The 14,618-nt window shown below is 31.9% G+C and overlaps 1 protein-coding gene across 8 annotated transcripts; it reads right to left on the bottom strand.

The window, feature by feature from the left end:
• Positions 1 to 333: 333 nt before the first annotated feature.
• On the bottom strand, positions 334 to 3,317 carry LOC105135170 (uncharacterized abhydrolase domain-containing protein DDB_G0269086-like). 8 transcript variants are annotated; one of them, XM_011039918.1, is made up of 2 exons: positions 874 to 3,317; positions 334 to 843 (listed from the first exon to the last, which is right to left on the bottom strand). In XM_011039918.1, exons 1-2 carry the CDS (start codon positions 3,286 to 3,288, stop codon positions 610 to 612), a joined length of 2,649 nt encoding a protein of 882 aa, XP_011038220.1. In that variant the 5' UTR covers positions 3,289 to 3,317; the 3' UTR covers positions 334 to 609. The 8 variants fall into 8 exon arrangements, with proteins under 8 accessions (XP_011038220.1, XP_011038224.1, XP_011038221.1 ...); XM_011039922.1 differs by having other exon boundaries at positions 334 to 791; positions 882 to 3,317; XM_011039919.1 differs by having other exon boundaries at positions 886 to 3,317.
• Positions 3,318 to 14,618: the final 11,301 nt, after the last annotated feature.

The raw sequence follows: 14,618 nt of genomic DNA, 5'->3' as shown, positions 1-14,618 counted from the left end.
ACAACAATCAATAAGGATAATTGAAAAGCTTCACAACTTACAGCAATTCTATTTTTTACAATATTTCTAAGTTCTAACCCCAAAAGCAATATTCTTACAGAAACTACTCATACAAAGATCACATAGATCGTATGAATAACAAAACCAAATAACTGAAGAAAATGCCCAAAAATATAGGTCGAGACAATGATGAACAACAAGATGGTGAAGCAGGAAGGGGGAATAGACCAAAAGTGACGAGTTTTGGAGGGGAAAATTATCCAAAATAAACCAGCTTCCTATTGTTTCACAAAGTGCTATCCAGTTGTATGTTTTTTTCTCGGTTAATAATCATTCACCAAACAATAAAATTAACATATTATTGATAAATCAGATGAGTGGAAATAGTTGTGGTCTCAGTACATAGCTTTGCTCAAACGCATACCACATTTGAAGTTAGAATGAAAATGTAAGCAAACTATGTGACATGAAGCTTCAATTCTCGAAGGTACTTGATACAAAACTTTAAGAGCATATATTAGACTACGATATGTGAAAAGCTGCATCAGCTTACATAAAAGAGCTGTCCTTTACCTACATCTTAAAAGTCCAAACAGACTTGAGAGCAATTCATCCTTCTGTTGGAACGCATTCTTCCATTGGATCACATTCTTCAGCAGGAGCACGTTCCACAACTGGAACAGATTCTTCGGCAGGAGCCTGCACTACAACTGGAACAGATTCTTCGGCAGCGGCAGGGGCAGGGGCAGGGGCAGGAGCCTGTACTACAACGGGAACAGATTCTTCGGCAGGGGCAGGGGCAGGAGCCCGTACTACCACTGGAACAGATTCTTCGGCAGGAGCCTGCACTACAACTGGAACAGATTCTTCGGCAGGGGCAGGAGCCTGTACTACAACTGATTCTTCAGCTGAAACACATTCTTCAGTTGGAACATATTCTTTAGCTGTATTGCAGTCCTCAGTGGCAACACATTCTGACATCTTTGACACCTTTCGCTTTTCAGACATTTCCTTCAAGAGATTGAATTTTTCCCCAACAACCAGTAACTTGTCACTCAGCAACTTAACAGTATTCTCATATCCTTCAAATTTAGGAATGCACTCTGCTTCAAATTCCTTAACCAACTTCTCAAGAAATACACGGTTTAGCCTTTCTTCCTCCTCTTGCTTCAAGCGCTGCTTCTCCAACTCCATGGTGCTCAAAACAAGACCACCAGACCCAGTATCCTTATAAATCGGTTCTTCAGGTAGTTGGCATCTTGCTCTGTATTCAGAAAATGCCTTGTGTGTCTCCTTCAACGCCTTTCTATAGCCCTCTAAAAGATTTCCCATCATATACAGTTCACGTTCAAGCCTATAAACCTCTAACTGGCTCTTCCGCTGCTCTTCCATCTTGGTCTTCTGCAACTGCTGAATGAAGTTTTCACGCTCCTGCAACTCATTATACAACACCTGTTGATGCATACTCATTTCCTGACATGACTGCTCCTTTTCCTCCATCATCATTCTGGCTTTTCCCATCATATGCTGCATTTCCTCCTCAAAACTATCAAAGTCCGAATACGGCTTTGCATCCCAATGCCCATCACTCCGCATCCTCTTATTACCACCATTAAGTGAGTGATGCGGTATATCACTCTGAAGATGCTCAATCACCCTCTTGCTTCCACCAACATTACCAAAAATTGAAGAACCGCCTGGTATTGTCTCTGTATCAACCCTAGAAACGAGAAATTCCCTGGAAGATACATTATCATGAATTTGGACACCTGAACTAAAAGGAACTTGAGCTGCTCCCATAACCTCAAGAAGATTCTCAGAGCTTATGCCCTCCAAAATATTCCCTCTGGCTGCAATATGGAAACCAATATCATCGTCCTCTTCCCCCTCCTCTTCATCCTCCTCCCCTTCCTCTTCCTCTCCTTCCTCTCCTCCCTTCCCCTCTTCCTCTCCTCTCTTCCCCTCTTCCTCTCCCTCCACCTCATCCTGCTGTTTCCTCTCTTCCTCAAATTCCATTCCCCCAACTTGACTAAAACTACCACATGGCTGCAGATAATGCCCATCCATACTGATCTTTCCCCACTGACCCTGATCTTCTTCCTCTTTCCTCCCCTCAAAATCCATCACATCCTCATCACCCACATTCTCCACCTCTTCCTTCCCCGCATTATCCATCCCTCCAAGACTCAACTCAATTCTATGCTCTTCTAACACAGATGATTCACCCCTAAACTCCTCACCCATCTCCGCACCCTCTTCCATCATCACACTCTGCTCCATCTTCGCACCCTCATCATCTTCATCATCCTTAACATCAATCTCCATTTTAAGACTTTCCTCCTTCAACAACTCCTCTCTCTGGCACTTTATCAAACACTGCAAATGCGACGCATAATAACAATTTCCTAAACCAGGTTCTGCATTCAACTCTTTCTCTACCATATACCAAATCATTCCAGCCCAATCCAATTTGTCAAAATTCCCTTCTTTAATCAATTTAATCCAGTTCAATATATCTGGCGGCATCATCCAAGTATCCTCATGTAACAAAATCCAATTTGACACCAACTCCTCTATAAACCCAATTGATTCCGCACTCTCCATAACATCAGATGCACCATCTCCTACACTACCTTTCTCTTTCTTCACCGGTAACTTCAAAGCACGCCCTAAATCAGCACGATTGACCATGATCTTAACCTCATTAACATAACTACCCCGCATCGCAGGATTATAACCAGCAATCAATTGTGCTAGCAAATCAGCACGAATATTAGTATCAAATTGCAAATGCACAAATTCCCACAAACCCAATTTTTTTAAAAGGGTTTCATGTGAAGCGAGGTCGAGGATTTTGTTGGGTACAAAGGGGATTGGATTTAGGGTTTGGCTTAAAGTTTCAAGCTTTTTTTCAGACTTTTTAACCTGTACACGTCGTTTTTGGTTAGCCTTCCTGCTTTTCCGTCCACCCCCAGCACGACGGGAGGTGGTGGTGGTAGTGGTTGTGGTGGGAGAGAAAAGGGTGAGGTCTTCGAAGTCGTCATGGTTTTGGTTGGTTGGGTCATCTTCTTGTGAGTTAGGGTTCGGGATTTCAAGGGTTAGGGTTTTGGGGAATTGGTTATCATCATCATCATCAGGTAATGTTCGTTGAATTTGATCTGGGTTTGTGTTGTTAGGGTTTTGTGAGAGAGTATTTGGGTCTGGGGTTGAATCTTGCGGGAGAGTTGGAGACGAAGCCATTGGAATGGAATCGAGCTGGTATGCTGTGTTTTTTTTTCTTTTTTGCATAAATTAAGGAAGCACTTATTTAATTAAGGTTGACTGATAGCATGTTTAAGAGTCTAGGTATAATTTAGTTATAATTGTTTTTTAAAATATTTTTTATATATATAGTAATATTTTTTTATTTTTAAAATTAGTATATTAAAAAAATAATTTTAAAATATATTAATTTAAAATAAAAAATTTTAAAATTTTTAAAACATAATATCAAACGGTTAGTAAAAAAGACTGATTGGAATTCATGTTTTTTTCGAATTTTAATCAATTTGTTTGTACATGGACACATTGGATGATTTGAATTTTGATTAAATTTTTTTATTATTTAATGTTCTTGATATTTTTACACTATTTACTGTATTTTAAAACAAAAGTATTGATGGATTTTTTTTTAATTGACAACTAATTCTTCTTTTTATTTTGGTTCATAAATGTAAATTATCTTCAAGCTAATTTTTATATAAATGAAAACTAAATTTCTGACAATTTTTAGATTGATATTGTGCATTTAAATAAATAGACTTTCAATATCGCAAGGAAGAGTTACTGTATCTCTTTCTAGGTTTGGATGTAATTAAAGTTTTTCTAGTTTTGAAAATTATAATTTATCTATAATAGTTTATATATATGCTTTAACGTGAAAAATATTTGTCAACAAAAAAATAGAAAAATTAAGAGATTGTTATTATAATGAAGTAAATGAATAATTTTGCTATCAAATTGAAAAGAAAAATCTCTAATTTCAAGTTTTGTGCATCTAAAAATAAACTCCCTCATCTCCTGTGCTCTACAATCGGCTTCTCTCTAATTCTCAGTTTGTAAGCAAAAAACAATTAAAAAAAATCAAAGAAAGCTCAATCAACCCCTTTAAAAAAGAATTTTTGGTTCAGTCTGATTTTCAATCAAAATAAATAATCAAATTAAATTATATTTTTTCAAGTTTTTGAACTGAACTAAACCAAAAACCGGTTTAAACCGACCTTATTTGGTTCAATTCGGTTCAATTTTTTCTTCTTCCAAACAAATTTAAACCGAAAATTATTTTCGAGTTTTTTCACTGATCATATTTTTTAAAGGATTCTATTTTTTTTTGTTTCTAATTTCAGATATTTATGCTTTCTGTGCTTATTTTCTGAGAAATCTTAGCTTTTTCAACAGGTATAGCTTTGTTTTAAATTGGTTGAGCATGCATGATATCCAAAAACTCAACCACAATTTTCTTTTTGTTAGATCTTTGCCTAAAAATTAAACTTTACAAAAAGATACACAACACAAAAGGAAAGAACAGAAGTCATTTGACTAAAGAGAAAAAAAACAAAAAAAAATCAACAAATAATATGTTATTAAAATGTAAAACCATCAAAATATTATTATTTGAACAAGAGAAAACAAATCAAAGAGTAAGGGTCACCCTTACATGCTAGTCTAAACAATCTCTTTTTTTTTACTCTTCAATCTTCCCTCGACTTTGTTCTAGAGCCACCACCACACACCGGCAAAAGAAAAACCCTAAACTCACTCTCAATGGCGGTTGATCCAACTCAGTTGCACCAACTCAGTCTTCATTTCCAATCAAAGAGGATAGATGCAAAGAGAAAGAGAGGGAAGACATGCAAAGAGAAAGGGAGGGAGGGAAACTACATTTATGTTTAGGGAATGCAGAAAGCAAAGTTTAAGTTTTAGATTTAGGGTTAGAAAAAGCATGATATTTATAGTTTTTTTTTTTAAGTGATGGTCTGATTGAACTGGTTCGGTTTAGTTCAGTTCAATTAATTTCAAACTTTGAAAACCGAACTAGAAGTTTTTTATGATTTTTTAATAGGTTAATTTAGTTTTTTTTCCATTCGGTTTTTTTAGTTATTTTTTGTTCGATTTTCTCGGTTTATTGGTTTTTTTACTCACCCCTATAAAATACAGGTGCAAACTAAGTTGTTAATATTTATGAATATGAAAAAGAAATTAGAAATTATTATTCCTAGCTTGCTTTGGTGTTAATGGTGTGCCTTTCGATAAATGAATGAAAATCTAAATTTTTTTATTTACTTTTTATTTGATCTTATAATCTATATTATAGGCTACTTCAGATGGATTTTGGTTATGTTTTAAAATTATTTTTTAATTAAATATATGTTTTTTTTAACACTTCAATAACTCAAATTTTTTCTTTTTTATTTATTTTTTATCAATAAAATCTTTCAAATATTAGGTTGTTTGGGAATTGATCTTTGTATTTTTATTTAAAATTTTTTATGTGAAGTTGTCTTAATCTTATTGAGTTATTTTATTTTTTTATTTCAATATTCAATATTGGATCTGTTGTAAATGGAACTTTATCTTTTTTTTATTTGTTTTGTATAAACTTATCCCGGTCTTTTGACCGAAGTCACCAGTTTTATAGATTAGCCTTAGTTGACTTGGATTTTTTTATTTATTTTTAATTGATTTTTTTCTTATTTCATTCTTTAAATTGGTTAAAAATTGAGATTTATATTATTTTTTTGTTATCCTAATCTTATAACCTCGGTTGCAAGTTTGATAGTTTGACTCAAGTATTTTTTTTATTTTTTTATTCAATGTTATTTTTTTTATATTGGATTTGATAGAAATTGATGTTCGTATTTATTTTGATTTTTTTTATATTATTGTTACAGTCTCATGACTTGAATTGTAAATTTAACAAGTTAACTCGAATTAATCTAATATATTACGGTCTTAATATTTTAAAACTAATATCATTTGATATGTCATAATATCAATATTTAAAACTATATATATATATATATATTATTAAAAAACATATTATAAATACTTAAACAATTTTTTTACATTAAAAACATTAATCTCATCCACAACACAGCACAAACCAATGATCTGATTTCCTCTCATGTAAAAGGGTGATGGCTTTGGATTTACTAAAGTACATGGACACTTTAGTTACGTTTATCTAAAAACTAAATGCAAGTCTATTTTGGGTTATTAGCATAAAAAGCTTAAAATAACATAGGTGCAAAAAATATTAGTGAAATAATATAGTTTATACTATTTGTGGTTTCAAAACACGCAAATAAAGATGTCATAATTAAAACATTACTTTATATTACATTTTGAATACGTGATAGCCATCAAAGCACTAACAACACCTACATTTAATTGCTTTTTAAAGGTAATTATTTACCGTATTTGTCGTGGTCTATTTCCAACAAGTAAAGGCAGTTGAGCGACTGTTGTTAGGATAATGAAATAATTTTATCCTAATGTTAATAATATTTTTTTTTTATCTTAATATCCTAAAAACAAGACTTTTTTTACCAGGTTTATTTTTAGCATAAAACTTTCATCCCTACAAATTATTTACACACTAATGGAAATTTAATCCAAGTAAAAACTATCCATTGAGTTCGTCAATTCAGAATTAATCTTCTAATAGCGACTGAGTCCTAATATTTTAAATTAAATATATTTTTAATAAAATTAAAAATTATATAAAAAATATATTTTTTTAATGTTTCTTTCTTTATAATTTATGTGGTTTTAAATTAGCTTGTAATCAAAATTTCTTTTGGGTCTTTGGTGAATTATGTAATAAATATAATTTTTGTCCTATTTTCATTACTTGAAATTAAATTTTTTATGAAGCATTTTATAATTAGGATTTCATTCAAATTTAAGGTGAATTATAGAATAACTTCAATTATTTACTTGATAACACTTGTTTAACAGTTATATGATTTGTTAATCTTAAAATTATTTGGTTCATTACTCAAATTATAGTAAATCTAAAAACTCAACAATATTTAAATTAAAACTAAGTGAAAAAAAAATCCTATTTTCTTTGTTCACATGGCAATATGTAAGATTTTGGTTTCAAATTATAGTAATTCAAATTATATATGGAAAAACAATTTGAATCTCAACCTAACCAAACAAAAAAATATTATATAAAAAATATTACAAATATAATTAAAAAAACTCAAATTAATTATAAACTCAAAATTAACAAAATAACATAATATAAAACTTATAATTAACAAGATAACACAACATAAAACTTGTAATTAACAAAACAAGAAAACATAATATATTGATAATATATAAACAAGTTATATATTTATTACATCATCTACTAGAAGGGTCGGGTTCATTAATAGCACAATTATCTCCTATTTAAATAGTCTTATTCTTGAATGTAATATCATTATGAGTTAATATCTCTTTGAAGTTCACAAGTGTAGTGTAGTACGCAATGAATCAACAAGAAACATAAATATATCATCTTTTTCTTTATCAAGATTAAGAAGCACACATTCAACCTTTAGCCAAAAGCTAACTTAAAATTCATCAAACAAAAAATATATAAAATACATTATTTAAAATATATTTATTTTAAAAAGTTAATATTACATATAGTATTTTGATTTCGTTACACATATCACTTATATTGCAAGTCTTCTAATTGAGGAACCTATATAGAGTCGGGTATAATAACTCGACATGTTAGACCCATATACCAAATAATATAATCATCCTTCTCAATAACAGGATGCATCTTGATAAAGATTTTGTTTCTCTTTGCATCCTACTAAGATATATAAATTTCATGATAGTTTAATCGTTTATAATTTTTTTCCCTAATAATTTAAGGTGAGCAATGTATCACTCATATCAATATCAATAGAATCTATTGTCTATGCCTAAATGATCACCCATGTCAATATCAATAGAATATGTTGTCTACACCTAAATCATCATATTCTCGATCAAGGCAATGTAGCTCAATTATCTCCATAAAAAATTAACAAGATCACTATTATCCATATATTCATCTTGCTGGTGCAAACTACAAGTGCAACTACTAGTTTATCATCTTTGTATAGAGCCCACGTTGCCTAAAACACAAGTTTTGAACATATAAAACAATAATAATAGGTAAATTTTAAATTGAATTACAAAAAAAAATTGCATAACATATGCCAAATGACAATGCATGTTTGAGATTATTATCAAATGCCTTAATCTCACACTAACTAATATTATAAATAAAAAGCTTACATTCATCCTAATAAGAGATTAAGTGTAACACTCATAATCTAAATAGTCACAACTAGTTTTCTCATAATCCAGGAGATAATCCTATGACCATAGTTGTTTCAAAAACATACTGATGATTTTCTTCTTATTTATTATAAATAATTGAATTGTAAATAAAATTTTAGGTTATTTTATTTATACTTGTAAAAGTAACAAATAATCCTTAACTTGTTTTGTCCTTTCATGAAAGCAATGCATAGATATCTATATAGACATGCTAATACAATAGAACCCTAACTATATGTATCACATCAAAATCCTTAAGAAGTGTTAAATAAACAAGAAGTATATATCTATCAATAAGATATATGAACGGAATGCTGCCAAACACGTGTAATATATACATCTTGACATACCTATATAAGCGTACAATCATGAGATTACTATTCACGAATACTTATCACAATTTAATGCATACCTGCACAAGACCTCATCATCAACATCATTTAGTTATATTGCAAATATCATATCAAGCCATTTTAAGGTATATTCTACCACCATTTAATTTAGTAGAAAAGATGTCACTTTAAATGTACACTTATATAGCATAACATGATTTCATGCCCCTCAAATATGATTATTCTTCGTTGATAGAACATCCGAGTAAAATTATCACACCCTGTAAAGTAGATGTGATTCCCCTGTTCTTGAGGTGGAATGTGTGCATCTCACATCACCATCTCTCAATCAATGCATGGATCGAGTTATGATAAAATTTGATGTCCTCCAGATAACAAATGATAAAAAGCCTGTCTAGAACATAAATAGCTTAATTTGATCTTATCAAGAGCAATAACAGCACCATAATGATATAAAATAAAGATTTTATAAGACATCCTATAGAGAAAAAATCTGATTCCAATTTTTCTAACACAAATCAATCAAATCCCTAGTTTTGGTAATTTTTGCTAGTAAATCAATTCAGAGCTTGATTTATTAAAACTAAACCTGATTCATATTATTTTTATGCTCATTTACATGAATTCAAACCTAATTGCATTAATTCTTAGCTAATTAACTCAAATCAATTAAAAAGAAAAGAAAAAAACCCAAGGAAGTTAACCTTAAATATTATAACAGAAATTTTGTTTTTTTCCAAGTAAAGCCCTATAACTATGTGTTGATATATTGAGCACACAAAAAAGGTTTATTAATAGCTTGTTTAAGAGGTATTGAGTAAATATATAAATTTAATGAGAGTTTGTTTCCTAGAAATGTTTGTCGCACCCGACATCGCGGCGGCCTTAAAAATTATATTAAATCTTTGGAAAGAATGGATTTCTGGCATCCTGTTCTTTAATGAGGATATTCTTTATTTAAGGAGTCGCCACCTAGTATTATGGTCACTAGGAACCCTAACTGGTCAACAGAGATTCTATGGTACGAGACTAGTTACGCAAAAAGGAAGATATTATCACCCCTTAAGCGTCCTGTCTAAGGCAGACTGCATTGCTGACTTTGTCAATAATTGCTAATGTTTTGTTGGTTTATGCTACGGTAGTTTTGCATGTAATATTCCTGACTCTGGCGTCAGTGAATATTTAACTACAGATATTTCCAACTCTAGCGTTGGTAAATATCACATAGCTATAAAAATAAAATAAATTTAAATCAGTTATTTTTTTTATTCTTGACTCTAACATCAGTGAATAAACAAATCAAATAAATTTATTTTTACGAATCACACAAGAAATAAAATAAAGTTAAATCAATATTTTTTTTATTCCCGACTCTGGTGTCAGTGAATAAATAAATAAAAATAAATTTATTTTTGTGCATGCATATATATATATTTTTTTATTTTTTCTAGCTAAATAAAATTAAAAAAAAATAAAAATAATATAAATTTGAACTGGTATTTTTATTCCTGACTCTAGCATCAGTAAATGAACCAATAAATTTACATTATTTTTATTCATGCATTCATATTTTTTATTTTTTATTTTTGTACTTTTAATATTTTTATTTTTCTACTTTTTAATTTTTATTTTATTATTTTATTTTCAGGCTGGCCTGGGCCCAGCTCAACCCATATTTTCTGGGCTAGACCCAGCTAGCCCGGCCTGGTCATTGGCCAAAGCCAGTGACCCGGCTGGGCATTGTCGCAGGCATGCGTGAATTATTCACGCATGCTTGCAATAGTAGCAAGGTAATTATATTACCTTGCATTGTTACAAATGAAACTTAATTAACAAAGCGGAGAGAAGAACTTACCTGGCTTCACAGAGACTGCATGAATAAGCGGACGAAGCTCCTCTCTTAAAGTTTCCTTCCTGCTCCTTGCTCTTTCTTCTTTTTCTATGTTTCCACAGTTCTGTGTTGTTCGTCCCTCTGGGTTGTGTCCCTCTGTATCACCTTCGTTCCTTCCTCTGCTTTTATGATTCGTTCCCTCTCCCAGTTCCTCCTGTTCTCTCGTGCCCGCGACCGTTTTCCCTCTGTTTCGTCTTTCGTGATCTACCTCCCCCCTGCTTGTTCGTGCTCTCTGTTTTTCTTTGTGTTCATCTGTTCGGAGAGGGGAAAAGGTGGTGCAACCGGAGAAGAGGCTAACCCCCCCTCGCTGTTTTTATTCTGTTCCTTTTTTTTTGTTTTCGGTTTTCCTCCGGTTTTTTTCCTTTGCTCTTCTTCCTCTGCTCTGTTCTTTTTTCTGTGTTTTTAACCCCTGTTTCCTTTTGGTTCTCGGCCCCTGTTTTCATCCCCTTTTTCCCCCGGTTTCTTCTCTGGTTTTTAGTGTTCTTCCCCCTCGTTTTTAGTTTTTTCTTCCTGTTCTCCCCTTTTTTTTTACCTGCTACTCACTGCCTTTTAAAAGGCCAGAGAGCCTCAACAACCATTACCCTACGAATGGTATCGTGGTCCATGATTTGTTGCAGATTTCTTGTTGAATCAGTTTCTGCATGCGAAACGGAAAGGATGAAGAACAAAGCTTCCAACAGCGTCGTTTGCATCCTTGAGGCTATTTTTCACTTTGGTCCCTAATGTTTTGAAATGTATTGGTTGGGTCCCTTAATCAATAAATTTTAATTTTTTTCCTTGGATTAATTTCAATTAAATCCCTGAAGTACTTAATTTATTAAATCAAAGTTTAATTAAGTCTACAAACTTATTAATTCTCTGATTAAGCCCTTGATTTAATTAATTAAACTAGTCAAGAGTTTAATTAAATCTTTAAACTTCCAATCATATTGCCCTTAACCTAAATTTTAATTTATTCTTCATTTATTTTATTTTTACTTTTTTTTATCATTTTCATCAATTTTTTAGTAAATAAAATAATTTAAATAAAAAGGTCAAAAATTAGATTATGATAATTGCCCCCTCTTTATAATATTTACTATGCAACGATAAAAAAAAATTTTATTTTCTTTTAACTTTGTGTAGTAAATTTATAAAGAAAATTAGATAAAAAAGAACTTATTGTTTCCTTTTTATGTTTTTTTTTAGAGTCTTGAAAACTTTTAAAACAGTAGATTGACAAATGACTTTTATAGAGAGAACAAGACATTTGGAAGATGACCCACTTTTTTTATTTTTGTTTTTTTATTTTTTGAAATGGATCAAATTGTTTTGGGCAACCTGCCTAATGATAAAAGAAACACGAAGAATTTCACAAGTGGTCTAATTGTTCCAAGCGACCTGCCCGATAAAGAATAAAAATACAAGGCTTTTTTTTGTGATGGTATATTGTAATGGGTTACCTGCCCAGTATAAGGATGATATATTATAATGGGTTACCTATCCATATGGTCACATTGTAATGGGTCACCTGCCCAGATGGTATATTGTAATGGATTACCTACCCAGAAGGTCACATTGTAATGGGTCACCTGCCTAGATGGTATATTGTAATGGGTACCTACCCAGATGGTCACATTGTGATGGGTCACCTGCCCAGATGGTATATTGTAATGGGCTACTTACCCACATGGTCACATTGTAATGGGTCACCTGCCCAGTTGGTATATTGTAATGGGCTACCTACCCAGATGGTCACATTGTAATGGGTCACCTGCCTAGTTGGATAATTTCCCACAAATTTCATGTTTTCAAGTGATTCCAATTCTGAGGTTATCAATGATGTTTTAGGCAAACAAGAGAGGATAAAGATTGTCACTAAGTCAAGAGTTGGTCACCCACTCATCAATTAGTCATCAAATCAATAGTTTCTAATTTTGGCATATAAAAGAAGACATTTCCCATACAGTTAGGCATCTTGGTCTCCAGATCAAGATCATGCTTTTACTTTATCTTTTTGTATTTTTGTAATGCTTAAGTTTTATTTTTATTAATATCTTGTTTATGCCATAGATTTCCTTTCCTTTACTTAGTTAACTTTTATGTTATTTATGTTCTTATTTTGTTTATTTATTTTTCTTTCTTTCATTATGTTTAGTTAAGTTTATTATGTCAAGGTGAAAATGTTACACTAATGGTGTAAGAATAAGTATAGTGTAAAGTTAACATGAACTTTAATATTTGATACTAACATGTTTTGTATTTATTATCTTGTTCACTCTTTAATACATTGCTTGTTAAATGACTAATCTAGATTTATGTTGTATAACATTTGGTACAACAATACTTGGCACTTTTATAGCCCGTATTGTATGGTATAATCGACATCTGTGCTATGAAAGAAACTTGATTTATTATTAATATAAGTTATAATCATAAATGTCTGACAACATTTACAAGTATTATCATTAATCGAATAACATAACTAATGTAATCATGTTAATAATTTATAATCTTATTGGAACCTCCTTTGTGTGTGGTTTCCAATTGAATAATAAGAGTTTATACTATACTTGCTTGACATACCATTAGTGGATCTTCTAACCTTGACATTTGTTATTATTATTGTTTAACCCTCACGTTGATCTTCCATCTCAAAGTTCTCATTAACATCTTCTTCTTCTTCATTTTTATTACTACTACTACTATTATTATACTATTATTGTTATTATTATTGTTGTTGTAATATTGTTATTTATAATTTATATAATTACCCTCCCTGTGATTCGACCCCGTTCTTGCCGGGTTAATTATTACTTCGACACTCCTGGACTTGGGAGAAGACATCAATCTTTTGGTCATGTTAGCCTTTTTAGAAAAAATTAAGAATCGAGGCCTTGCTTTCCTACGAATAACTAGAAATATGGATGAAGAGAAAGATTGATAAATTTTTCTTCTTTTTGTAACTTATTTTCAAGAGATGTATTAACCAATATTATTAATGAAAAGGGGCTTTGACCCATCTTTTGCAAAATATCTCTTATAGGGTAGGGTTAAGTCTACCAAAGCAACAACTTGAGCAAAACTACCCCTGATAAGGAATGTGACAAAGGAGTCCATACCCATTACACAAGTGAAATATTGGCCATCGATCTTTTTTTTGAAAAACAAGCTCACATTACATATACATCATGCATTATTCTTTATCATACATTCATTTACATTTTTTCATGTGCTCCAGATCATGAAACATAAGTCCTCTATCTAAGGTCCACTACAATAGGCTAAGATCAAGAATGGAGAATGAAAAGAGGGTCGTCCTAGAATCCCACTACCAAAGTGAATTGGAATCTATGAGAAATGAAGTTTCCTGGATGACCAACAGCTTGAGCAACTTCTAAGAGCCATGAATGGGGAGGGAACGTCTACCCAACCACCAATAGGAGCATTACCAACTCATGTCCCTAGGGTATCTCAGAACTTGGGGACAAATTCAGTAACGAAACAACAATTTACACTTGTCATTCCCATCTAGCCTACTCAAGCTCACATCATTATAGATTTAATAGCGGATGGGCCTCCCGATAATAGGTCTATTGGTTTTATGAGCGACAACAAGTTATCCGCTTTAGAAGAAAGGTTAAGAGTAGTTGAGGGAAATGATTGGTTTGACCCTATGTGAGCTTCTGAAGCATGCTTGGTACCAAACATCATGGTACCAAAAGATTTTAGGATACCATAGTTTATAAAGTACACTAGATTGGAATGCCCAAACACTCACTTTCAATCCTATTACAACAAGATGACTGAGGTGATCTATGACGATAAGTTGCTGATCTATTTTTTCCAAGATAGTCTAGTAGGGTCTGCACTAAGCTGGTACATGAGGTTGGATAATGCCAAAATCAAGAAATAGAAGGATTTGGTGGAGGTTTTCCTTAAGCAGTACAAGTTTAACTTGGAAATTGCTTCGAATCGAACGAGCCTTATATCAATGGAAAAGAGAAGCCAAAAGTCAGTAA

The sequence above is a fragment of the Populus euphratica genome, unplaced genomic scaffold, assembly GCF_000495115.2.
Source record: "Populus euphratica unplaced genomic scaffold, PopEup_1.0 scaffold55.1, whole genome shotgun sequence".
Lineage (NCBI taxonomy): Eukaryota > Viridiplantae > Streptophyta > Magnoliopsida > Malpighiales > Salicaceae > Populus > Populus euphratica.
This window is presented reverse-complemented; position numbering and strand designations above follow the sequence as displayed.